Source organism: Pempheris klunzingeri, chromosome 22 (assembly GCF_042242105.1).
Source record: "Pempheris klunzingeri isolate RE-2024b chromosome 22, fPemKlu1.hap1, whole genome shotgun sequence".
Lineage (NCBI taxonomy): Eukaryota > Metazoa > Chordata > Actinopteri > Acropomatiformes > Pempheridae > Pempheris > Pempheris klunzingeri.
The window spans coordinates 18,873,176-18,899,407 of record NC_092033.1 but is presented as its reverse complement, the minus strand read 5'-3'; the positions used below and the strand labels follow the sequence as shown (position 1 = coordinate 18,899,407).

The 26,232-nt window shown below is 45.9% G+C and overlaps 2 protein-coding genes and 1 non-coding gene across 3 annotated transcripts; 2 read left to right on the top strand and 1 right to left on the bottom strand.

Moving 5' to 3' along the window:
* Nucleotides 1–9,256: 9,256 nt before the first annotated feature.
* On the bottom strand, nt 9,257–20,034 carry glt8d2 (glycosyltransferase 8 domain containing 2). The gene is made up of 10 exons (XM_070854009.1): nt 19,971–20,034; nt 18,046–18,089; nt 13,432–13,524; nt 12,377–12,578; nt 12,136–12,253; nt 11,953–12,037; nt 11,745–11,857; nt 11,281–11,447; nt 10,159–10,271; nt 9,257–9,670 (listed from the first exon to the last, which is right to left on the bottom strand). Exons 2-10 carry the CDS (start codon nt 18,062–18,064, stop codon nt 9,492–9,494), a joined length of 1,089 nt encoding a protein of 362 aa, XP_070710110.1. The 5' UTR covers nt 18,065–18,089; nt 19,971–20,034; the 3' UTR covers nt 9,257–9,491.
* A 1,131-nt stretch (nt 20,035–21,165) lies between these two features.
* On the top strand, nt 21,166–25,972 carry ankrd16 (ankyrin repeat domain 16). The gene is made up of 7 exons (XM_070853491.1): nt 21,166–21,545; nt 22,207–22,427; nt 22,604–22,646; nt 23,496–23,604; nt 23,689–23,850; nt 24,358–24,436; nt 24,975–25,972. The coding sequence occupies exons 1-7, from the start codon at nt 21,208–21,210 to the stop codon at nt 25,148–25,150; spliced, it is 1,128 nt and encodes a 375-aa protein (XP_070709592.1). The 5' UTR covers nt 21,166–21,207; the 3' UTR covers nt 25,151–25,972.
* On the top strand, nt 21,645–21,732 carry trnay-gua (transfer RNA tyrosine (anticodon GUA)). Its single transcript is given in 2 exon segments — nt 21,645–21,681; nt 21,697–21,732. It is a non-coding gene; the product is annotated as a tRNA-Tyr (tRNA).
* Nucleotides 25,973–26,232: the final 260 nt, after the last annotated feature.

Sequence of the window (26,232 nt, the reverse complement as noted above, 5' to 3'; positions counted from 1 at the left end):
GAATCGTGTCATAGAAGAAGAGGATGAAGAGCAGAGCGAACAAAGTCACAGCCCAACGGTCAGGGGCTCTGGGTCAGACTCCAAAGTGGTAAAGTTTTGGAGGTCACGTTTCAAACGCTGATGATGGGGAAGATGCCACACGAGCCAGGAAAATGATGAGCAGAAGCTTTGGAAGGTGATTTAAGCGCTGAACTCTCTACGGGTTGCCGAAAGTGTCAAAGGGAATGGGCGAAACTCCGGCCTCACACAAGAGGGTGAGGGTCTCTGTGGCATGGGTTCACTACGGGTGCTCCGTTTGATCCCACAAGAATGCCAATTTAGAAAAATGTTAAATAAACAACAACAAATTGCTCATTGATTAATAAGTAGTCGAGGTGAGTGTTTCGTGTTTTGACATATCCGTCACTATCATGTGACATAATAGTTCCCACAGATAATGGTGGCCTTAATACACAGAGGACATTTCGACCTGTCTTAGTGGGAGAGGCGTAGGTGTGAATAACAAAATAAATGATGGCTGAATTCCATTTAGATGGGTTGGTTTTGTTTATTCTAAAGTTATTAGTAACAAGTTGAGCTGAGCTGTGTACACAGTCACTCCCTACTACATGAAATGTATGCTCTGTATACAGCATGCTCTGTAGTGCCCTCAGATATTCCCCAATAGAACCCAAACAAGTCCCCACAGCATGTACACTGTTTTCTACTAACAATCCCACAATGCAGTGTGTCACCTTTTACAAATGCTGTACATGTCAGTGATAGAAAATGATGATGACCATTGAGTGTCTGAAATCCCACTCTGTTATTTAGTGAGTTAGTTAAGGGAGTGATTTTTTCTTTAACCTTGCGAGCAGCTGGATTCATGAGATCACCATCACGGGAGGTGTTAGTGTTTGTTATGTTAAGTGCTGCAAAGAGAGAGTCCAGCTCCTCTCCAGGTGTGTGTAGAGGTGTAGGAAGTACAGGTGTAGGTGCTTCACAGTGGGGCACCATAACAACGTAGGAGACATAGGCCTCTCACTGGGGCACCAAAATAATGTAGCAGGTTGACTACCATTTAATTAATCAATTAAAAGCTGTCGTATCAATAGGGGCACCAATTCAACTTATTATTTTCTTAGCACAGATGGCTTCAGGTCTTTAACCTTAAGAATTAAGCATTAAACATTAAACAGTCTCAGTTCTAAATGTGTAAGTTCTCAGTGGCATTGATCCTCTTAGACCTTGTTATGAAGAAATATCCAGGCAGCGAAGTGGCGTTAATACACCTTTTTATTAATAAATGCTAAATATCAACATAGAACACTAATGACTATAAAGGTGGATAAGACAGAAATGACTCTAGACAGACAACAATCAGGACAGAAGACTAACATTGCTGATAAACCTTTGGACTAGTGATAGTGAAATGAAACTGAAGGAGGACGAGGGAACCCGTCTGACTTTAAGAACGTTGTAGTTAGATCCACAGAGGATCCACTGACTACTCTCCCTGCAGATTTAGATAGATCTCAGAGCTACACTGACACCAACTTGTGAACTAACACCAGCTGTTATACTTCACGTGGGCCCTTGGTCCAGCAGCGATGCATCCAGCGGTGGTCCGCAGTCACACAGGCAGGGTCAGCTGTCAGCGTCCCTGGCAGGTTTCCAGGAGGAGGAGGAAAGAGAGGAGCTCTCTCTGGAGGCTGAGACAGGAGGCTGGAGGGCCTTGGCGATGTCGGCTCAGTTCACTCGGCACCGTGGTTCTGGAACTTGAAGGTTCTGGTGGATCAGGATGTGCTGGTTCTTGGCGGTGGCGTCTGTCGGTCCGTTCGGACTACAGGACAGCCAGCGGCGTTCAGCTCTTAATAGGCAGGGTGCTGGATCTGGATCTGATGTTGGCCTCAGCTTCAAAACTCATTTAAAGCTCACTAAGGAAAAGTTGTCGCTGGTCACACGCAACAGTTCAGAGTTATCAAAACGAGAGTTGCTATCAAAAAGTACTTGGTTCTGGCTGGTGTTTCAGGCGGTATTTAAGAGGACTTTAAGAAAACTCTGTTACACTTTCAGTCACAGTGATCAGCTATAACTTCAGAAGAACGGTCTACAAAAGTTTAACTTGAAGGTAGCAGGCACAAAGATTAGAAGTAACAAAGTAAAACTTAAAAGGGAAAAATAAAAATAAAATAAAAATAAAAATGGCAAAGCGGAAACGAAAGGCTAAGCAATGACAAGGGAAGACAGAGGTTTTATCCTCTGCCCTCTTAGGGCCGTGTTCTCCTCTGACAGAGGAACGTCTGTGTCATCACTAAGAGTTTAGACGTACTAAATTAGATTTCTGTTTCATATTCACTATGTTCCAAATCCATTTTCATTCCTAACTCTCATACAATGGCTTCCTGTTTTGGATAAGTCAGTTCAGGGTTAATTCACAGCCAGCACACTGTTAAAGCCCCCCCCCCCCCTTTCCTCTGTCACAGGACAGTCCAGGAGGTCATAGGGCAAGTGAGGCAGCCACGCTACTGGTTCGACGGGCCACAGAGGCGAGCCTCCCCCACCAGCTCGGGCTCCTTCCCCACCAGAGAGGTGACGTTCCACGTTCCTAGAGCCAGTCTGCGATGCTGGGGGTCCTCACGCTCAGGACCTCGCTTCAGCCTGTTGCTCAGCTCCCCTCCCAGGTCTGGCTCCAGGATGGGGGCCTGGTTTCCGTAACCCGGGAGAACGGACACTGAACTTCTGGCTCCGCTTCATACAGGGGGGTTTTGAATCACTCTTAGTCTGGCCCCTACCCTGGAACCACTTTGCCTTGGGATCCCTGACCAGGGGCTATGGCCCCCAACAACACAACTCCCAGGTTCACAGGGGCGCACAAACCCCTCCAGCACGATAAGGAGCCGATTCTCTGCTGGGAAAATGGTGGCTTGCCCCCTACGCTTTGGGAGCCAGTTGCTGCCCCAAGCGAGGGAGATCAAGTATCTCGGGGTCTTGTTCACAGTGAGGATAAAATGGAGAACAACGGACAGATGGATTGGTGCGGCATCAGCAGTAATGAGGGCGCTGTACCGGTCCGTTGTGGTGAAGAGGGAGCTGAGCCGGAAGGCAAAGCACCTGACTGGCTTTGACTATGCTACAAAGTTTGTGGATCCGACTGATGTTAGGCTGCGTTTGGCGGTGAAGGACAGGTGGTTCATCCAATCCTTTGCCAAGCATTTTTTGAAACCTGCCTGCCCCTTTATGTTTCTATGGACGAATTCCCAGCATTTTCCACATTTATTGTCAGTGCTTGAGTACAAGATAATGCACATTTTGTGTGTGTGTGTGTGTGTGTCTTGGGTTATCAACTCTCTCCCTACTGAGAAGAGAAAGAACAAACACACACTAACACCCTCGAATTCATACTGTTGACCAATAGCAGGCCATCTTGACGTGCTGATGTTAGATAAGATACAGCAGTCTAGATATGCACAGACAATAGTTGGTTTTGGGCTTTTAATGGGATTTGATGAGTGAGTGAAAAATATAGAAAAGTGTCATTGGCCTCATCCTGTGTGTGTGTGTGTGTGTGTGTGTGTGTGTGTGTGTGTGTGTGTGTGACTGCACACGTAGCACACAAACCAATCTGTGGAAAGCCTGACAGGCAGGCAGTGACATCACACAATCTGCACTCTCCATAGCGCAAAGATAAACTTGACTCTGCACCACGCTCTGCTCACACACACACCCATAGCCTAATCCACCTACACTCACACACACACACACACACACTCACACACACTCACACACACAGAGCATGTGCTCCTCCTGCCCAGTCTGCCAGCTGTGAACAGCATACGTGCAGTCTCACACATCGTCTCCTCACAGGCCACAGCCTCTCTCACACCACGTATTAACACAGGACCTGGGTGACTGGATTCTCTGAAATGTCTCCATGGTGACGTGTAAAACACAAATGCCATTTTATTATCATTAGTTCACTGAAAAAAATATTTTTATTCTATTTATTGAGTGGAAATGTAGTGCGTCATACCTCCACACTCCTTTCTGCTCTAGTCTCTTTCTATGTCTCTCGCATAATAATAATAATCTCACTGAGTTTCACCTGATTTTGAATCCAGATGTAACAAAGACAACACAGGTTAAAGAATCACTGAGTATGTCCACTGAATGCATGTATGTATAGTAATGTGTGTGTACTGTATGTGTGCCCACTGTCAGCCTCCCGTCACCACACCCCAGCAGGACAGAGGAGCTGCTGCAGTGGACTGAGCAGCACAGAGGAACCTTTGTCCCCACAGCCATCGGACTGTACAGTACCTCAGTTGAGGACAGTGGCCCCCACTCGTGTCCCCCACTCTCTCTCTGTCTACAGGCGCCCCCCCTGGATAATGTCCAATAGTGCCTTTTTATTTATACGGTAGACTTCACTGTCTCACTGACTGTATGACTTCTACCTATCTGTTTCCACTCATGGTGCTTCCATGTCATGAAAAGCTCCCTGCTGGGACATTTCTGATGGTGTAATAGTGTGACATATATTTTCATGGCATTTCTCAGGACCCTAAAAGCCTGAAATATCAGGAAGTGATTATGGGGTCAGCGGTACGGATCAGTCCCATCTGCAGATGTAGTGTGGCCATTTTGTTACCGAATGCCTTTTTGATTAGCTCAGTGCTACATTACTTCACAATGTTCAGGCTCTGGCATCTTTCCAAAGTGGTGTGTGAGCATCTAACAACTCCACAACAGGCTGAACTTGAACTCTGACATCCTGATGACGTGAACCGACTCACACCACCGCTTCTGATGCATTCAGAGCCGTCTCCCAACGTCAAAAGACCTTCATCAGATTCCAAAAGGCTTCCAGAACAGCAATACTTCAAACAACTCTCTCTCTCTCTCTCTCTGCACACACACACACACACACACACACACACACACACACACAGCTCAGTACCTGTGACCTTAGGCCTAGATTGCTGGATGCATGTTTAAACCAGTTTGAGTCTGACGCAGCTCTTGAATCCCATCATTCCTGAAACAGTAAACATAATGATAGAGAAGATCCTCTCCCACAACTAATAAGCAATAATACTTTGCTGATATGACGAGCAGCACGCCAGGATTCCCCTCCCAGCTCTGTGCACATGCCAGTCAGACCGTCGCATACCGAGAAATTAGCATCTTTCATCAGAATTTATATTTAGATGAATAGTAATAAGATAATCTTCTGAAGCAAGAAAGCAAAACACAAACATAAGTCCAGGGCTGAGATTTAAGACCATAATCTGTGACGTCAGATAGAAGGAATTTCTTGTACTGACAGAAAGTAGCAGGCTGATTGTCCACACTCCCGTAGTGTTTTGCTTCAGTGTTTCTTTCATTCAAATGATGCCCAACAACAAAATGTCCTCATACGCCACCAATAACTGCACACAGTAAAACATGAAATAATAACACATAACAGTAAAACATTGTCTCTGGTTCAATAACATCAGATATCAGACTCCTTTTATGGAAGGGTTGGAGATCAGAAATAAAGTAAAAGTTTTTACGTTAGAAGGAAATGCTCACAAGTCCCAAATGAGTAACAAGCAAACGAATTATGAACACAGATATAATAGCATCCTTTGGCTGAAATTAAATCACAAAATGTGACAGAATGCAGGAAAACTATTAGCCCAACATTAAATAAACAACAACATATGGATATTTAATAAAAAAATTGACCACATCTTAATGTGAATTCCGTCTGCATTCCTCCACTGCTCTGGTCTAATGGCCACGCCCCCTCTTCCTCCGGCCAATCACAGTCCTCAGCCCGAGCTCACTGCAGACAGCTGTCTACAGTTCAATTCTCATGCACATGTGGGAAAAAGTGAATTTAAAAGTTGGACAGTGTCCCAAACAACACCGTCTCCATTAAGGACTTTAACCATTCCTCTGGCGCCACCCAGTGCAGAGGGACCAACAGTGTGCTCGCCACTGGGAGACAAACGCACCTTTAATGTATTCTATGAAGTATTGCAGAGTCTTACAGTGTGCACATTTACAGAATTCATGTTTTCTTGTTTTTGCAGGTTGTAAACCTCTCTGACAAACCATGCTGTTGTCTTTCCACAGTAATGAGAAACAGATTAGAAACCACAAAACCAGCAGAATCTGTTGCAACGGTAGATGAAGTCACGGCACACAGCACTGGTGTGTACGGGACAGTTAAGTTGGAGAGTGATTCTGATGCAAACAGAACAATAATGAACAAGGCCACATATCGCCACCTCCGTGTGAAGTCAGATCAGTGTCACAGTAGCAAAGTCTACATGGCAGATGAGGTGGAGTTCACCTGGGTTTGATTCACAGGAGAAGTAAGCATGTACGGGGAGTTAAGACCGCACACACAAAGCCATATAGTGTTGCAGCACCTTGCTGCATACCTATTCCACTTCTACCTAAAGCTGAGGAGGAGAGGCGAAGGGAAGAGAAAGGTATGATGAGATAAGATCATCCCTTATTGATCCCCAGGGGGGAAATTCAGGTGTTGCAACAGCCGAGATACAAGTATAAAAAATTAAAAATACAAAATTACAAAATTAAAAACGCAATAGAAAAAGTACACACATTAAAAAGAAATAGAATAGATAGATAGACTTTATTGTCTGCCCCAGACGGTGGCAGAAATTCTCCTTTGACAACAATAAAATACAACACATATCACACACACACAGATGACAAGTGAAATGTTAAAAGGAAACAGCAGCCAATACATGCCAAATATATGTTGTTCAGGGTGGTTATGGGATTTTTTATAGATGTTTTTGCGGGCCAGTGGGACTTTGTAACGTCTGCCTGATGGAAGTAGCTGGAAGGAGTGATGGAGGGGGTGAGAGGGGTCCTCTGTGATCAGGGTGGCTTTCCTGATCACAGAGCGCTTATACAGTTCAGAGACATGAGTTTGTGGTGAACCAATGATTTTACTGGCCTGATTAACGATACGGGAGAGTTTTGTTTTGTGGTTAGTGGAGAGGGAGCTGTACCAGGATGCAATATTGAATGTGAGGATGGATTCAATGAGTGAGGTGTAGACCAGGGTTAAAAATGCCTCTGCTGACATTAAAAGCAGGTGGAGGCGCTGTAGTGCTTTTTTGGGTGACAGTTTATGACCGTGATGTCGCATGTAAGTAGCAGCAGGTTTGAAGAATAGTGCAAATGTGAAAAAGCATGATGTAGTGCAGTGTGACAATATGGAATGGGTATAATATGTGCAAGATATAACAGTACAGTGGGATACTACCATCAACCATGACTACTAGTATAGTAATAATAATAATAATATACTATAATATGACAATAATAATAATAATAATGATAGTGACAGTTCTAATAACAACCATATTGATGATAGTTCAGTATGATATAATAATTAAGTTTACTATAATGTAATGTAAAAATATAATAGGTAGTATGTTATGAACATATTCCAGTCAGTCCAGGGAAAGACTGGCACACTGTCTGAGCTCACATGGATGGGGGTTGTGTTGGACCTATTGAAAAAGTAGGTTGAGCTCAGTTGCAAATTCCTGGTCCCCCTGTGATCCACATGGAGTCACACTGCAGCCAGTCATTTGTTTGGTCCCATTCCACACCTCTTTGGTGTTGTTCTGTCTCATCCTTTCCTCAATCCACTCCCTGCATTTGTTGTTTTGCCTCTCTCAGCTTCCTCTTTAACTCCTTTTGGACCGCCCGGAGTTCCTCCTTTTCCTTAGCCATGAAAGCCCTCTTCTTCTTGTTGAGAAGGTTTTTTATTTCTTTGCTGATCCAGGGTTTGTTGTTCTGGAAACACCGTACCTTTTTGGAGGGTATGGATGTAGTCTGTGATGCAGTGAGAGAGGCCCTCAATATCCCCGCAGTCCTCCTGAACCAGCTCACGGCCACGCTGGTCCACGCTGCAGCCACGCTTTGGCAGATAGCCCTGGATGAGGAAACTCAAAGCTCACCACAAGGACACCTCTGCTTTACATGGCTTCCATCTGGAATCACATCCACGTGAGACATTTCAAAGGCACTGCCATCTACAGGGATGATATGTTGGTGTTTGGAGCCATGATGGAAGAACATGAAAAAAAGGTGTCCTGAAGCTTGGCCACCTGAAGTGTAAGATCAGACAGAGCTCTCTCCACTTTCTGAGCCGTGTCATCAGTCGGGAAAGCATGGCTCCCTGCCTACAGAGGGTGTCCACCATCACATATCTCACCCTTTAACCTCTTCATGAACAGTTAAAGTCCAGCATGGCATGGACGTGGGGCCCACAGCAGGAAGAACCCTCGGAAAGATAAAAATGGTGATTGAATGTTGCTGCCTGTGCCCCAGTAGTTTGACCCAAAGTTGCCCACTGTGGCAGGCGCTGATGCTTATAGTTACGGACTAGGTGAAGTGACCATGGAGGCACACTCAAACCAGCAGCCCTCACTGAAGCAGTGGGAGAGCTCCAGACTACTGAGGGCCCATCACACACCGGGGATGCTGCCGGCGGCACCTTATCCATCTGATGAAGTTCACCCCTGTCACTGAGCACATCCTGGGTAAGAACCCAGTTGTCCCTGACGAACTGTTAAGATATCCTGAGTCTAAGATTGATGGCACCAGCATGCTGGAACAATGCTGGAGGGAATAAAGGCAGACGCCGGAAAAGATGACACCCTGCAGCTTAGGTCCGATCGGCCTAGATATGGGAGAAATGTTGTCAAGTCAGCCTCAGACTATTTCATGGAGAGGAGCAGTGAACGACATTCCATCAAACCTACAACGTTTAGTCCGTACAGCCTTCAAGCTAACGGGATGGCTGAGCGAGCTGCCAGGACAGCTAACAGGCCCCTGAGACAGCCAGAGCTCTCAGCTGTGCCATGCTAGATGGTGTGTGAGTGGGTGAAAGTGACTGTAGTGTGAAAGCACTTTGAGTGGTTGAGAATACTACTTAGAAATAATAAAATATATAAAAAGTACAGACCGTTCACCTTGATGGCAGCGCTAGAGGAAAAAACCATTCAACAATTGCTGTGATATTTCCATCAGGCCAATAGATAGTAACACCCCAGCTAGTGTCTGTTCACTTAAGATGTCAGCGCCGTGTCTGAAGCATGACCGCAGCAGTTAAGATAAGAGGAAATGTATTTCAGGTTAGAACAGATCAACTTACAAAGGCACAGAAGGCTTCACTACGTTTCTCACTTTACTTTAAACACATTAAATATTCCAGCATCTTTACAGCCACCTGTCACTTGCTGCACACAAGAGAGGAGTCATGTTTCGTGTATTTAGAGCACATAGACCACCCGCTCCGCCAACACTGCCTTCGTATTCTATTTTATTTTCACGAACATTTCACAGTATTAGTCACTGTATGGTTCCTCCTCCTGTTGCCTTTCAACAGTCTTCAAGTAAGTGGTAAACTTCACGTGTGTCATGCCCCCCCCACTGGCTCTGACACGGTATATTCTCGGTATACACAGGCTTCAGCGGTCACTCTGGGGTCGCACCAAGGAGAACTTTCTGGAAGGGTCCGGGATGAACCACCTCTCCCACAGGTCCAAGTGAACGGCGGGGTGATTCCATGGTTTAAAGGGGCCGTTCCAGTGCAGCAGGTGCGCCTCCTGCAGGAAGCTCTCTGAATAGCGGGCATCTGGACTCCAGCCTGGACACCAGAAGAATTCTTGTTACTCTTGTTTATAACATGTTATTACTGCTTTCCTACTAGGACTAAACACCTTTAAGGGCCCCAGTCTGCTGTGTCCCGTCCCCATGGAAAGCTGATCTCTGGTAAACTCTGTCAAAATACTTTAATGACGCGTTTGTCTTGGTTAAAACACGTTTACTAGACTTTTTATGTTAAAATGAGCTTCCAGTCATTGCAGCAAATGCTTCTGTGGCAATATTGGTTGTGAGTAGTTGTATGCATGTAGAGTTCTGGCTTGTGCCTTGTTCTCCACACAGTCCCTGTCACTGCCCTGCTCACTTGGGGGACAGCAGTGAAGTTGCAGTTTAGCTGGCTTAGTTAAGTTCATTTTCAGTGAGAGTTTGATAATCATGATGTCCTGAGAAGATCACGTACACGTGCAAAGCCAACAATCGTCTCAACCAGTGTATTCTTGTTCTCCCTTTGTATGTGAACAGTGATCTCACCCAGGTGTCTGACGTGCCACAGTGGGTCCAGTGTTGTGTATTTGTCGTGGAACACTATTAGCATGGGTGGAGTCGCCACGCCTCCCGCCATGGCACTGCTGTATATGTTCTGCCTGGTGGAGAAGAGGAAGACGGTTTGTGATCAGGCAGATGCTTCTACTGCTCCACAACTAATATACTTACACACAATAAAAGGTATATGAATGAAAGAATTTAACTATCCAGTTTTTACCTACGCAGCACCAATTCATAAAGAAAAAGACACTTTTCAGTCAGACCGCAGATTTACGGATGTTCAGCGGTCTGAGAATCTCTACACAGCGCTAGAGATAGACAGATATTTAGCCCCTAGGGGAAATTCAGGTGTCCAGTACCCCACATAGTCAATTGACAAAGAATAAAATGGAGAAATAAGAAAAGTCATTAAGTCAGTGAGTCAGTGAAGTCAGTCCTCTGCTCCTCCGTCCTGCCAGGGTGTGGTGAACAGGGAGGCTGACATTGTCCACGATGGCCTGCAGCCTGCTCTGTGTGCGTCTCTCCACCATCTTATTAACCCGCTGGTCCAGCTGCCCAGCGTCCCCGGCTGTCATGCTACCTGACCTGAGCCTCCAGAGGGAAGCTGGTCCCCTCTGTCCCCTTTCTGTGTTCAGGGACCGGTCCAGTTTGTTGTCTGGGGGCACGCCTGAGTATTTGTAGGATTCTATGTCCTTTCGTTAAATGTTGACTGGGGGAGGTGGGGGCTTAGACCTTTGAAAGTCCACAGGTCCCTGTACTCCCCCTCCTCTCCCTTCCTCACACACACACACCACAATAGGCGTGTCATCAGAATATTTCTGGATGTGGTGGGACTCATATCTTATTAATAGCTGACAGTTACATAGTTAAGGAGCATAAGCCACCTTTTGGATGAACAAAAATGTATAACCGTGGATCAGCAGCATAGGTGTCAAGACTGACATGATGTCAGATGAAACAACCACAGGAAAGCGTGTGTTTAAAAACCAGGGCAGCAGGATCTAAGAGCCTCAACAAGATATAGAAAATAGACAGTTAAACAGTTCACATTTCCCCAGAGCCTCGTGAATATAACATGTAACATGAGGGTTTGGTCACTGTGTGTACTTGAAATTCTCCTCCATCCACTTCTCCAGCTGTTTGGTGATCTTCTGTTTCCTCCACTCGCTGACATCTGCAACAAACACTCCAGGGTTGAAAGAGCAGTCCCCGGGGTGGATACCCAGATCTTTAACCTCCTGTTTCCTATAGTCCAGGAAGCCCATGTAGGTTGTCTAGGGGATAATAATAATAATAATAGTAGTAATATCAATATTAATAACTTTGCAACAAATGGCATTAATTACAATCTTTGTTTGAATGCACAAGTCAAATGATGTAAGACAGAAAACGCTTGCATTCACATGCATATGTTCTGCACACTTCATCGGAACTGCTGCTATACCACATACACAAGATCCATCACTGGGCTTCTTCCAGGTTTCATATTTAGACAAATCCTCAGTGCAGCCTCTTTCCACTGGCAGATGAATATACAGCGATATGATAAAAGACAACGAAGTAACATCCACCTGCATGCCGATGCTGCGCACCATCTCATGCGTGGAGGGCAGGTCACAGTCGGTGGCGAAAGCAGCAGCATGACCTGGCTTCAGCTTGATATCAAACAGATCCTTAATGTCGCCTGAGAAGCATGAAAAGCCTTTAAGTGCTTATTAAGTTGTTTTTTTTTTTTTTTCTCAAATCAATCAGCCAACTTTCATCTGATGGCATACATACCCTGCACAATGACATCATCGTCTAAGTATATCACCCTCTTATGGCTGATGTCAAGCAGCGGTAAGTAAAAGCGCACAAAGTTGAGCTGCCAAACAAAAGCAAAGTTATTCCACCTCTTTGGAATAGTACTTTTAGGCTGCGGCACAGTCAGCTGGGCAGGAACAGAGCAAAGCCAGGACTCACTGGATGTAAGAGATCAGGTCGAGAGGAATCCGGCTTCACCTTTCCTTTTAGAACCATGGGGTTAAATTCCAGTATTTTATATTTGATGCCCTTCAGTTTAGTCCTCTCTATGTACCGCCTGGGGAGGGGAGGTGAGGGGGGGGGGGGGGGGGGGGGGGGGGGGGGGGGTGCACAGAATGTAAAATTAGGTAAATAAACATCAAAGTCATCATATTGAGATGCCAGGAAACAAGTGACCAACCTCACAAGCCTCACAGCATCACGAAGAGTAACAATGTAGAAGAACACACTGGCGTCGGTGTTGCTATAGATGCTGTTGATAGTTGCCATAGTTGCACCCATGCGCTCCTCTGATGCACAGATGATGACGGGGACGACATTATCTGCCTCCGACGCTCTCACTGCAGGAACTCGTGCTGCCTGCCCAGGGCTCTTCCTCTGATCTGAGAGGAAGCAGGTTGTCTTGTGTTACTTTGGAAGCAGCTTTTTTCCCTGATGAGAATGGTGTGACATAAAACTGACCGCACCCACCCGCCTGCCAAGTATGGTATGACACTGTTTATTTTACAGGTACTTCAATAATGGCATGAAAAGCACATTACCTGGAGGTCACAAAATGCTAATGACACATACTGCACTTGATAACAATGGGATTTGTTAGAAGAAAGATTCTTTACCAAAGACCAAAACCAGTGATGTGTTAGTCCGTCTCTCAGTCCTTTGTGGTTTCTCTACCCTGTCGGTGTCAGCCCCAAGCCCAATGGCTCCACTAATGACAGAACTCTTTTAAATCATATGATGTGATGTAGGATGTAAAATGATTTAAAGAAAGAGGCTCAGTGGCTGGGTATTGTAGTTTTTAGCACAAAGACAGAAGAGGAATTAGAACACCGGACTGATCAATTGGCCTCATCGACTGCTGGACTCTTTATTAGAGTGTTTGTTCGCTTACACTTGTTTATTTCAGTGAACTTTGTAAAGCACTGTGAGACACTCTGTTGTGATATTGGGCTATACAAATAAAATTGAATTGAATTGAATTGAACATTCAGCAGCACGGTGTGTGTGGGACCAATAAAGGAACATGACACCCAGTGCAACAGTGTCGCTCACTGATGTGTTTTTAATGGAGCTCTATGGCACAGAGGAAGAAGAATTATTAGGCTTTCATACTCACACAATACTTGTTAGATACATTCACTGTTGGTTTGTTGACAATAAGCAAATATGAAATGTGGCCAGACTTATCCATGAATGCTCTCCTTAGAGATTGGAACAAACCCTGTGGGGGTGTACCTGAGGCTTTAGGTCGAGTGGAGGCTCTGAGCAGTGTACTGTGCAGGAGGAGAGCCACCATCAGCACCAGCAGCACCAGGAGGACGCGGTTAACTGAAACACAGGAGCAGGGGCAGGAGCAGGAGTCAGGAGCAGGAACAGGAACAGGAACAGGAACAGGAACAGGAGTCAGGAGTCAGGAACAGGAACAGGAACAGGAACAGGAACAGGAACAGGAACAGGAGTCAGGAACAGGAGCAGGAGCAGGAGCAGGAGCAGGAGTCAGGAGTCAGGAGTCAGGAGCAGGAGTCAGGAGTCAGGAGTCAGGAGTCAGGAGCAGGAGCAGGAGCAGGAGCAGGAGCCAGGAGTCAGGAGCAGGAGCCAGGAGTCAGGAGCAGGAGTCAGGAGTCAGGAGCAGGAGCAGGAGCAGGAGCAGGAGTCAGGAGCAGGAGCCGGAGCCGGAGCCGGAGCCGGAGCCGGAGCAGGAGTCAGGAGCAGGAGTCAGGAGTCAGGAGCAGGAGTCAGGAGTCAGGAGTCAGGAGTCAGGAGTCAGGAGTCAGGAGTCAGGAGCAGGAGTCAGGAGTCAGGAGTCAGGAGTCAGGAGTCAGGAGTCAGGAGCAGGAGCAGGAGCAGGAGTCAGGAGTCAGGAGTCAGGAACAGGAACCAGGAGCCAGGAGCCAGGAGCCAGGAGCCAGGAGCCAGGAGCAGGAGTCAGGAGCAGGAGCAGGAGCAGGAGCAGGAGCAGGAGTCAGGAGTCAGGAGTCAGGAGCAGGAGTCAGGAGTCAGGAACAGGAACAGGAACAGGAACAGGAACAGGAGTCAGGAGTCAGGAGTCAGGAGCAGGAGCAGGAGTCAGGAGTCAGGAACAGGAGTCAGGAGTCAGGAGCAGGAACAGGAGTCAGGAGTCAGGAGTCAGGAGCAGGAGCAGGAGCAGGAGCAGGAGCAGGAGCAGGAGCAGGAGCAGGAGCAGGAGTCAGGAGTCAGGAGTCAGGAGCAGGAGTCAGGAGTCAGGAACAGGAACAGGAGTCAGGAGTCAGGAGTCAGGAGCAGGAGCAGGAGTCAGGAGTCAGGAACAGGAACAGGAGTCAGGAGTCAGGAGTCAGGAGCAGGAGCAGGAGCAGGAGCAGGAGTCAGGAGTCAGGAGTCAGGAGCAGGAGCAGGAGCAGGAGTCAGGAGTCAGGAGTCAGGAGCAGGAGTCAGGAGTCAGGAGTCAGGAGCAGGAGCAGGAGCAGGAGTCAGGAGTCAGGAGTCAGGAGTCAGGAACAGGAACCAGGAGCCAGGAGCCAGGAGCCAGGAGTCAGGAACAGGAACAGGAGTCAGGAGTCAGGAGCAGGAGCAGGAGTCAGGAGTCAGGAACAGGAACAGGAGTCAGGAGTCAGGAGCAGGAACAGGAGTCAGGAGTCAGGAGTCAGGAGTCAGGAGCAGGAGCAGGAGCAGGAGCAGGAGCAGGAGCAGGAGTCAGGAGTCAGGAGTCAGGAGTCAGGAACAGGAGTCAGGAGTCAGGAGTCAGGAGCAGGAGCAGGAGTCAGGAGTCAGGAACAGGAACAGGAGTCAGGAGTCAGGAGTCAGGAGCAGGAGCAGGAGCAGGAGTCAGGAGTCAGGAGTCAGGAGCAGGAGCAGGAGTCAGGAGTCAGGAGTCAGGAGCAGGAGTCAGGAGTCAGGAGTCAGGAGCAGGAGCAGGAGCAGGAGTCAGGAGTCAGGAACAGGAACCAGGAGCCAGGAGCCAGGAGCCAGGAGCCAGGAGCCAGGAGCAGGAGTCAGGAGCAGGAGCAGGAGCAGGAGCAGGAGTCAGGAGTCAGGAACAGGAACAGGAGTCAGGAGCAGGAGCAGGAGCAGGAGCAGGAGCAGGAGCAGGAGCAGGAGCAGGAGTCAGGAGCAGGAGTCAGGAGTCAGGAACAGGAACAGGAGTCAGGAGTCAGGAGTCAGGAGGCAGGAGCAGGAGCAGGAGCAGGAGCAGGAGCAGGAGCAGGAGCAGGAGCAGGAGCAGGAGTCAGGAGTCAGGAGCAGGAGTCAGGAGTCAGGAACAGGAACAGGAGTCAGGAGTCAGGAGTCAGGAGCAGGAGCAGGAGTCAGGAGTCAGGAACAGGAACAGGAGTCAGGAGTCAGGAGTCAGGAGCAGGAGCAGGAGCAGGAGCAGGAGCAGGAGTCAGGAGTCAGGAGTCAGGAGCAGGAGCAGGAGTCAGGAGCAGGAGTCAGGGTTTGGACACGCACAGAAGGTCACTTACATCCAATCAGATAATAAAAAAAACCTCAAATCTAACAGAGAAGCAACCCTTCAGCTGTGTTGGTGACCAAGTATGGAGCTGGAGCCAGTGGATGATTAGCTTAGCTTAGCATAAAGACTGGAAGGAGAGGGAAACAGTTAGCCATGCTCCATTCAAAGTAAAAATACACCTACCAACAATAAGTTTATTTAGTTGTTCAAACTGTAACTCAAACAGTCAGAGACAGGAAGCCTAGCTAGAAAGAACTGGTGTTCTGCTATAACAAGAAGAGTTCCAGCAGGTAACTCCCCAGTTTTCCTGTCGGTGGAGACCTAACAACAAAGGTGAGCTGGAGGAAATGCTCACATGGTGCAAGGCTTTCTTCTGCCTCCAGTCTCTGTGCCGAGCCACTGATAATAACTGTGATGTCCTTTAAACAAAGAAGTCGTTATGTTGATGAAACATCTGTTGGCCGTAAACATTAGCATGAGCAGCTGTGTAAAGTCAATTAATATTTCTCTGTCATCTGTTAAATGAACAGAGTTTTTCTTTTTCCAGCAGCTGACCGATCTGTCAGTCAGGCAGATCAGAGAGGAAGGAGGGCCAAATAGCATCTGCAACCAGTTACAGGCCACCTCCAGCATTTTTGGCTGCTCCATAACTAACTGTGCACAGTATTCTTCCTGAGCAGCAGTTTCATGCTGAAACATTAAGGACTCGCTGACACAGATTGCACATGTGTGTACTTTCGGAGACATTTAATAATCATTCTTAACCTGCTGTGGATCAAGCTTTATAAACTGAACTTTCTGCCTCAGTTTGCTAGCGTAAATGTTTGGGTTCCATCAGCCCGTGGATTCTTTCAAGGAGCAAAAAGAAAAAGAATAAAAATAAAAGGTCAATTAATTAAACCCAAATCTGCAAGGTATCAACTTGAAGAGCTGTTTTTATAGTTTTTGTACTGCAGGACAGTTAAAGCATTAAGTATTTAGTGTTCAGCTCAAACAGATGTTCTCACACTGGATGGAATCCAGAAATTTAACTCCTTACAGCCTGCCATCTGGTTACCTCATCACACACACACACACACACACACACACACACACACACACTAGGGGTGTGCATCTCTCCCTAATGTGCCGATCCGATTGAGATACATGGCCTACGATACGATTCAGGGACAAGACTTTTTAATACAGAACGATTCGAGGCAGTCTGAATCTATTTGCGTGGGAAAAATGGAAAAATCATTTCAGAATAATGTGTCATTGTTCATTGTTCATTTTTCAAATAGCTACAGAAAAAATAGACTTGCTGTATGAACTATGAAGAAATAGTAAGACTCTAACCCCTCCGGTACATTGCAATTCATAACATTTTGCATCTAACACTGAAAACAAAACGTATTACTCAGTGTTTAGTGATGGGACATATTAGAGACAAAGAATCTATTAAAAAAAAAGATGAAAACAAAATACTCTTGGACAGATTTCTGTGTTCAGGTGGTGGAACAATGACCAGCTGTGTTAAGGTAAAATGATAGTAGTTACATAAAACAGCATTTCAAAGATTTCTCATCATGTCAAGTGCTGCAGCCGAGCGGAGGTGGAAGTAACACCACAGTAACTTCAGCGACACACGAAATCACTGAAAACAGGAGAAGGAATAAAGTGTCAGCTGTAAACTAGTAGCTTTAAAGCACTAGAGCATAGATACTTGTCAAAGTGCCATTCTGCTGTTTACTATGCATCTTAAGTACTACGAACAATGGAAACCCCCTTTCTTCTTTCTCACTCGTTAGTTCCCTTTTTTTAGTTACTCCTCTGGGAGACTAAACATTAATTAATTACTCAGACCCACTTTATTTCTCCTCACTGTATTGATGTGAAATATGACATGTGTCACACACAGTGAACAAGTTCATGTGTGTCTTTTCTAAGGAAAATGACTCGATCCACATGACCATGGCTCAGTCCACTGCGTCGGGTGGAGATAATATCTCTTGCAGTCCTGCGAGTCCACCTGTGCTCTCCACCGCTGAAGTGGGCTTTCATTCAGGGCCAGAGGAATCTGCTCTCTGTGCCTCATGGTCTCCTCACTAGCCATGTCCCTTGTGATGCCCTAACCCTAAGTCCACCAACCAATGTGGTCATATCACAGCGATTTCTGGTTTGTATATGTGAATCTTTACACAACTAACACACACACACACACACACACACACACACACACGCACTTGGCGCATGTTCATGGCAGCTGGATGCTTTCTGTTCTCACCCCTGGGGAGAAGTTCAGGCTATGGCTGATACAGATGAAGTGCTGGGAACAGAAGACGAACATGAACACTCCCTCTTTGTCTCGTGTAAATTCACATCACCTGTCGCCAAACATCAGCAATATTACATTTGTATTACACTTCAGTTTCACTCACTCTTCCTCAGGAGAGCCATGTTTCATGTTTGCTTCCAGTGAAATCTGCAAACACACACAGAAAAAGGAAGAGAGAGCTATGAAGTCACTTCTGGACTGAAACAAAACATAAAATATGGCCGGGCCTTAATAACGATGGAAGCCATCATTAAACTGCTGCTCAAAGCCACCAGACTGCCAGCGTGTGAGTTTGTGCTGTAAAGCATTGTTCTGGATCCAACACAATATCTGGGTAACACACAATAACACAGACGAACTAACCGATAGAGGCAGCAGCAGAGCAGCAGCTCCTGTGTTCCCTGAGCTAAAATCCCTGTTTTAGTGAATGTAGTCTGGTGTGTGTGCTGCTTGTGGTTAAACCAAAAGGATCTTCCAGGTCTCTCTCTGTAGGGATCCTTTCCATGATGCTGTCACACACTTAGAATAACACTCTGAGCCTGTCAGTGGATCAAACAAGCTCTTTTAGTGGACCTACTGTGATCAGGTGCAGATGTCCCAAAGGATCACGTTGCAGCCCGTTTGGTGGCTGCTGGCTGAGCTGATCTACTGGACCAGTTCCAACACTTTTAGTTCCGGTTGGTGACCAAAGCCTTCCACCACTTCCATCCTTCCTAGTGCCGTCTCTATCTCCTCCTTCAGAGGCTTCACCACTTGACAGCGTCCAGTGTCAAGTGGTGAACCCTCTGCAGAGAGAGCACACTTGAATTTGCCCATCAATTAAAGTATGACGCCTACGATCCGTCTGTCTGCGTTTCACGTTTCAGCACCTCCTCCCAAACCTGCAGACCAACACCGGGCTGGGGCAGGTGGCTGGATTGAAACGGGACATACAGTTTGTGTTGGCCATTTGTTTCTGGTTTGTTTGTCATTGTTTAAAGCAGCCCCACACATCTGGAGCTGATTAGCTTCAGATACACTCCTTCCAGCAGGCACAACTGTCTGACATGCTGTCCCACATGCTAATCCACTCAAGGCTCTCGGAATCACAGCGCATCAAGCGTACACTTCATATGTTCTCCAGTTTCAATGCATTTAGTCACATTGGCAATGCTTTTGCACGACTGCACCACCAGATATGTCACTAGTGCTCTTTATTGTACAGAATTTGTCAAATAAATGCTATTAAATATCAAAATAAAAGGTTCTCTGACTGTCTGACTTCAGTGTATTTGCATGGCTTCTTCAAGACATCACTGAGGAGGACTTTTTGATAATATAGCAACTAGCTGCCAGCTAGAAAACGTGTTTGTTCTCATCCTCGGACACTCCTAACAGTTTGTGTGTGTGTGTGTCTGTTTGGTGGATGGGGGTTGGAGGTCCAAACTAAACTACACAAGTCATCACACTGCAAAAAATGCCCAACCTAGATGAAGCAGTGCACTTTTTCAGGAGTAGAATTGACTCGCAGGAGAAAAAGCTCTGGAACATTTCACTGAGTAGCAAAGGTGTTCAGTTGTTTTGGGGCATTTTTGGGGTGAAGAAATGTTTGAAACTGGAGGAAAATCCCTTCAGTCTGTGGCTGCAGTGTCTAAGAAATACTGACTAAATACCCTGAGCCTCAGCTCCACAATAGTGTTGCACTGCATAGAAAAAACATTAAAGTGAGGCTGCGTGTGCACATTTTCCACCTGTTTTTACAGCTCAAAGTTAAAAAGATGAAGTTTTTTTTAAAGATATTTTTTTCAGTGTAGCAGGACAAAAAGTTCTCTTGACTAACAATACAACAATAAATGGCACGAAGTCCTGCAAACACATTTCACACTATACACTGCACATATACCTGAAAACTGCCTCATCTTAGTGGATATGTGTCAGTAAATATGCACTTTAGAAGACTGACACAAAGAGGTGTGTCCCTCATGGCTTGATGTGGAAATTGTCATTTCAATTAATGCTCAAGTTTAACTTAGAATGTAAGAAACTCACCAGAAAAAGAGGGTGGTGATTGTGGTCAGCTCCATTCCTGGTGTTAATGGTCCATGCTGTAAAAACCTCTGAGGACTGAGGCTCACCCTCACCAGCAGTCCCCCTTTTTTCTCCTCTCCCACCTTCTCCCCTCCCTCCTTCCTCCAGATGTGACTCGTCCTTGTTCGGCAGAGCTCTGATTCCTCGCTGTCATTTAGCCACAAGATGGATGATCAGCTCAACACATTTTACGGAAATAAATATTTGATTGTGCAAAATGTAATTTCTGCTGTGAAAGCAGCCACAGTGGGAGACAGTCACCCACAGCCATGGGGGGATGACCCTGTTGTGACCAGCGGGCTGGTGCATGTACATAATGTGGTATTTATCATGCAGATACTGGCTAAATTACTCGTGGGCTTCTATTCTGGAAGAAACGGCTGATTTAAAACAGCTTGGGGTTCTTTTAGCGAGTCAAAAAGCACGTTGCGATAAAAACTACATTTCCCATAAGGCCCAGGGTGTAGCTCTGCCGGAAAGGACGACTAAAGTTTATCCCTTTGTGACAGTCTGTGTCGTCACGTTACAGCCGTCGCACAAACTTCTATTCAAGTTTTCCACTTAAAGTGTGACAAGTTTGTACTCATTATATCTTATATTGTGTTTCATGTTTGAGGGTAAACATGTTTGACGACGTGTTTTTTTGTTTTTTGTTTAACCTTATTCCACATTTAGACATTTAGAAGTATGTTAACCTGTCTAACCAAACCATTTGTTTCATAGATACACGTGCTGTCTTTGTCATCTACAAGAGCAACAAACATCATTTTTATATCATCATCATCTTTTATATCTTCAATATATCATTTTTAACATATATGTTTTCAATATAACATGTAAGGTTACAAAGCGTTGTCCTTCAAGATGCAACGATTTAACATACCAAAAGTATTTATCTACCGTAAAATAATGTTTTTTATGTAAAAGTCAGAGTGTGAATATTGAAATCATACATTATCTGTTGTATCATATAGTAGTGACTCTACCGTTGGTTTCTGCTATACTTTATGTATGGACTCGTGGTAACAGTGCAAGGTCATGGTTGACCACTTAATTTTTTGCTACTCTGCGAAGTGGCCGCGGTAAACACTTGTTTCTGTCCGCCATGGCTCTGCTGAGCAGCTCGGCCCAACTACTTTCCGTCACCGCTGACCGGCGGTGAGCCAGTGCCCCCGCAGCAGCCCCTCACCCAGCCAGCATGGACGCCGGCACCCTGAAGCTGCTGGCGAGGCTCGCCCAGGAGGGCCGGCTCCGCTCTCTGGAGGAGCGGATAGCTTCAGGCGGCCCGTCGGCGCTCCAGACCGTCAGTAACCATCACTTCGGCCGCTCAGGAGACACCCTGCTGCACTACGCTGCCAGACACGGACACCTGGACGTCATGGAGTATCTCATACAGCGGGTCGGCACGGACGTGGAGGTGCGCAACAACGACTACAAGAGGCCGCTTCACGAAGCTGCGTCCATGAGCCACCGAGCCTGTGTGTGCTGCCTGCTCCGGGAGGGGGCCACGGTGGACAGCCTGAAGAAGGCTGACTGGTGAGAACGACCGAACGAAAGTCATTTAAAATATCCCGAAAAGGTGAAGCACCTTTTGTTGGTGTTTAGAACGAACTGTCGCCATGTTGTGGGCAGTTCCCTTCGATAGCTCAGTTGGTAGAGCGGAGGACTGTAGAGGACTCATGTGGACATCCTTAGGTCGCTGGTTCGAATCCGGCTCGAAGGAGAACATTTTATGGGTCTCCTGTTCAAAATGGTAAAAAGATTTATAAGGAATCAGTAAAGTAGACAAGTTTGTTCCTCTCAGGTGCTGTGGTTCAGAGCTGGGAGTATTTCTTAATCCAAACAATGTATAAAATGCCTCAACAAAATAAACGTAGTAAACCAATATAATAACATTAACAGTTTATATATCAGACACGTGTATGTTCATGTTGGGGAAGTCAAATAAAAGTTTCCAATTAACAGTTTACTGAATGGTGTCTAATATATGTTTAATTCAAACGTTTGAGAATTTACAAATTCGATTATAATCTCTTCTGTTTGTACATTTGTTCCCCTGATAAAATGTGATAAAATATGCCTGTTTAGTGTTACTGTAGCGCCCGGAGAACAGTGTTTAGAAATACCACAGTAGTAGCTAATGTGATGTGACTGCCCACTTGTGTAGTAACTGTCAGTGTTGCCTCTCCTCTCCCAGGACCCCCTTGATGATGGCCTGCACTCGGAGAAACCTTGATGTGATCCAGGAGCTGTTGTGCCATGGTGCAGACCCCGCACTGAGAAACAAGGACGGCTGGAACTCCTTCCACATTGCCTGCAGGGAGGGCGATCCTCTGGTCATACAGCACATGCTTCTCGCAGTGCCAGACGTCTGGAGGACGGAGAGCAAGACGCAGAGGACACCGCTGCACACTGCAGGTACAGCGTCCTCCGATCCCCAGGTCCAGTGTGTAGATATGTGACGGGACGGCTGAGGTGCTTTCCCTGGCATGCACAAAAAATGTCCTGAAGTGTGTGCTCAGTGATCACTGAAGGACTAAAATCATCTGTTAATGTGTTCATTATAACTAACGCTCTCTCTGTTCTGCATCCAGCGATGCACGGCTGTGAGGAGGTTGTTAGGATCTTGCTGGAGAGGTAGGTTCATTTTATATGGGGGGCACTTCCCTCTCCCAGAAATCAAAAGGTATGATTTTTGAAATGTTTCAGTCAGCTCTGGAAACACACCTTTGTGACTAGGTGTGTGCAGTCCTTTAACTCAGAATTGCACACTCAAAACATGGTAAATACACGTGAGAAGATTCACAAGTTTGAACATAATTGTTAGCCAGAGGTTGCTGGTTCAACCCCTTTGTTTGTTGTTAATATAAAAAGGCAGTTACTACGGAAAATATTGATTATAGCCACTTTAAAGGACAACGAAGTGTGTGACAGCATTATGGAAAGGATCCCTACAGAGAGAGACCTGGAAGATCCTTTCAGTTTAACCACAAACAGACATAATATCGCTCTCTGTAAACACACCAGACTACATTCAAAAAACACTCATTTTATCTCACTGAACACAGGAGTTGCTGGTCTCCCTCTGCCTCCATCAGGTAGTTTGTCTGTGTTATTGTAAATATCAAGTTGGATCTGAACTAACCCTTAAAAACACCAAAGTCACACACTAACAGATTGAGGAAGCAGATCTGCTGTGATCTACTGGACCAATTCCAACACTTTTTGTACCTACCAGTCATTTAGAACCTAAAATATGTAAAAAGCAGACCCAGGTTTAAAAATACTTAAGATGTCTTTTAAGGGGAAACGGTGCATTGAAATGCGCACTGTGTGTGACAGACAATTACAAGTTCAAGGTACACTTACTCAGACTTCTAAGCCACATTTGAAAACCTGAATATCACAGTAAGTGTACAATGAGCTTGACAGTAATTTCTTTGTCAAAGTACTAATTTCAAGGGGCAATAATCAACGTTCTCCTAGATGTGGCTACACCCCAGACAGCCGTGACAGCTGTGGAATCACTCCTTTCATGGATGCCGTCAGGAATGGACACATCTCAGTGGCCAGGCTGCTTTTAGAGAAGCACCAGGTAGAACTCAGCATCTCACTTCAGCTGATGTAGAAGCTGAGATATTTCTGTGCACTGTCACAGCTTGACTTGTGCGTGCCGTAGGTGTCTCCAACAGCAGCTGACAAACTGGGGTCTCAGCCGCTGCACCAGGTCGCTGTCACCGGCCAGGTGGAGGCGCTGCGGTTCCTGGTGCGTGATCTAAATGTAGACGTGAACCAGAGGGTGACGGGCCTCCAGCTCACTGCCCTGCATTACGCTGCAAAGGTCAGATCAATGATTCCCAGCCAGGGGTGCTGGTACCTGGGGAGGGGCTTACTATTTCAGTTTCAAATACATCCACATATTGAGTCAGCTGAACACCTGATATTGCATGAGAAAGGTAGTTAGCAAGCAAGCAGAGAAGTTGAATCAGTCATGTAAAAGGTTGAAACACATGCTTATGTATGCTTAAGTTAGCTTTGTCCTGTGGATGTCATCTTCATTTGAGACAGAAGCTGCTGGCTGCAGTGATTGTAGTAAAAATATGGTGATTTAACAGTTGTTATTTTCAACTTGGAGCCAACAGGAAACACCACACCTTTTTAATTGCTGGAAAGAGGTCTGGAACCAGGCTAATAATACACTCTTAAAGTCTCACTAGCAGGAAGCATGCATTAAACAGAGTCAGAAAAGGACAGTGCTCTTCATTTTTGCACGAGGTGTCTTTCTTAATAATTGATTTACAAATTTCCCTTCTATAAATTGTGTGATTAAAGTTGTCCTCGTTTTCAGGAGGGTCACACGTCCACTTTAAGAACACTGCTGGAGCTGGGGGCAGAACTTCATGTTCGAGACCAAAAGGGAAGAACTGGTAAGCTGTGAACCACACTCCATGGTGGGTTTTGCACTTCAGCTGCAGCGGTGAAATCTTTTTGTTTTCAGCATACCTAAAACCCCCGGAAATGTGCCATTTCTCTCTAACAATGATATTCATCGCTAAATAAGCATATCCTGCTATATCCTGATTGGTGCTTAGTTGCACGTGACATCACTTTTTTCAGCAGTCCAGCCCACTTAAAAACCAGTGAGAAAAGCATTGACAAACCAGGACACACAGAGGGTCTCCTGTGAATTAACCAAAAGTTAACCCAGAAAATTCATGTGCTCATTTGGGACCACAATTGCTTATAGAAAGAAGCTGAATGAGATATTTTCTCATTCAGCGATTTTCAGGGGCTTTAGAAACAATGAATGTCATATAATACATATGGAGGCAATGAAAAACATTTCTCAACTATTGGACGTCTGTACCTGTAAGGTACTAGTTAGTTATTTAAACTTAAGGTCTGCTTTGTAAATGGGCCGACCCCAGTATGGTCCCTTACCGCCCTCTTATTTTCCCTCCCCAGCTCTCCACATGGCCTGCATCGGGCAGCACGCAGATGCAGCCAGAACGCTCCTGCAGCATGGACTCAAAGACTCAGAGGACGCGTCAGGCACAACTGCCCGGCAGCTCGCCGTGAAGGGGGACGTGGTGCGAGTGTTTGAATGTGACTTAGCAGGCACATCATCGGCGATGCCGTAGGGACACAGAACACAGATCTGCATTTGGTTCTGTTTATCAATTCAAGCAAGGAAAAAAATCTGAAACATTCTGTGAGTGAAATCAATCAGCGTAAGTTGAGTGGACTCCAATAAATCTGCACTCATATTATGCAGTGTGTTCTTGGGTGACGGAACCTGACTTGGACTGAACATGAAAAGTGTCTTAGTAACTTATTAAGGCCACTCTGCCATATGTGAATGAAGTATCTCGTTGGGAGAACACTATGCAGTGAGGTTGAGACATGATTGAGCACGCTGAAGATGAGCCTGCGTGATATCGTATCTGATATCACTGTGACTCTAGCTTGCTGGTGCTGTGTGAGGGATGTTGGAGCGTAACAGCTCTGATAGTCTGGTGTGTGTGGCTTTGTATGAAAGTGCTGTTAGTAAAAACTAGTGGATGCCCGTATGTACAGTATAAATAATGTTAAAATGAAACTTTTGAGATGTATACTTTTAATTTTATTTTTTTCTTTGCCTTGAATATGTTTATGAAATGTAGGCTCCCACGAATTTGATGTCCACTTTTTAGAAAAAAAAAATCTAAAACTTACCAGAACCATCAGTAGTCTGTTGGCAGACTTTATGGCCGGTAGCCGAGGGGAACGTGGGAACGGCTCAGTTTGTGAATGTCACTGTGAGGTGTACTTAACAGGTGTGCCGACCATGAATGTAGTCCACGCTGGAGACACAAATAATGAGGTGACACCTAACGTCATCACCCTTGGTTTGTTGGTGGAATTCCTCATATGACATGATGACAGGTTTCTGCTGAAATAAATGAAAAATGGGTAAAACTTCACTGAATGAGAGTGACCATTTATTTGACTTGCAGGGTGGGAGGGGAGAGAACTTCTAATGCTCCTTGTGGTTATTCAGTCACATGGTAATAAACGTAATAAAATGTATATAGAGGTGAAAAGAACATTTTTCCGAAGCCCAGAGGACATAAAGACTTATGTTACCACTAAAAGCTTAAGAAACGCTCATTAAACATACAGCAGTGTAACAGTCTTTTAACCCCCCCCCGCTCAGGTCTCACACACTTTGCGCCTCTTCCTC

Bases quoted from the DNA above. Each gene is read 5' to 3' on its own strand.
- glt8d2 (XM_070854009.1), bottom strand. The intron at 12,254-12,376 runs GTTGGTCACTTG...TCCCCTCCCCAG, and splicing joins GATGCTGTGAGGCTTGTGAG to GCGGTACATAGAGAGGACTA. The intron at 12,038-12,135 runs GTGAGTCCTGGC...TTTGTTTGGCAG, and splicing joins GACCTGATCTCTTACATCCA to CTCAACTTTGTGCGCTTTTA.
- ankrd16 (XM_070853491.1), top strand. From the start codon at position 21,208: ATGGACGCCGGCACCCTGAAGCTGCTGGCGAGGCTCGCCCAGGAGGGC. The intron at 22,647-23,495 runs GTAGGTTCATTT...ACGTTCTCCTAG, and splicing joins GTTAGGATCTTGCTGGAGAG to ATGTGGCTACACCCCAGACA. The intron at 23,851-24,357 runs GTCAGATCAATG...CCTCGTTTTCAG, and splicing joins CCCTGCATTACGCTGCAAAG to GAGGGTCACACGTCCACTTT.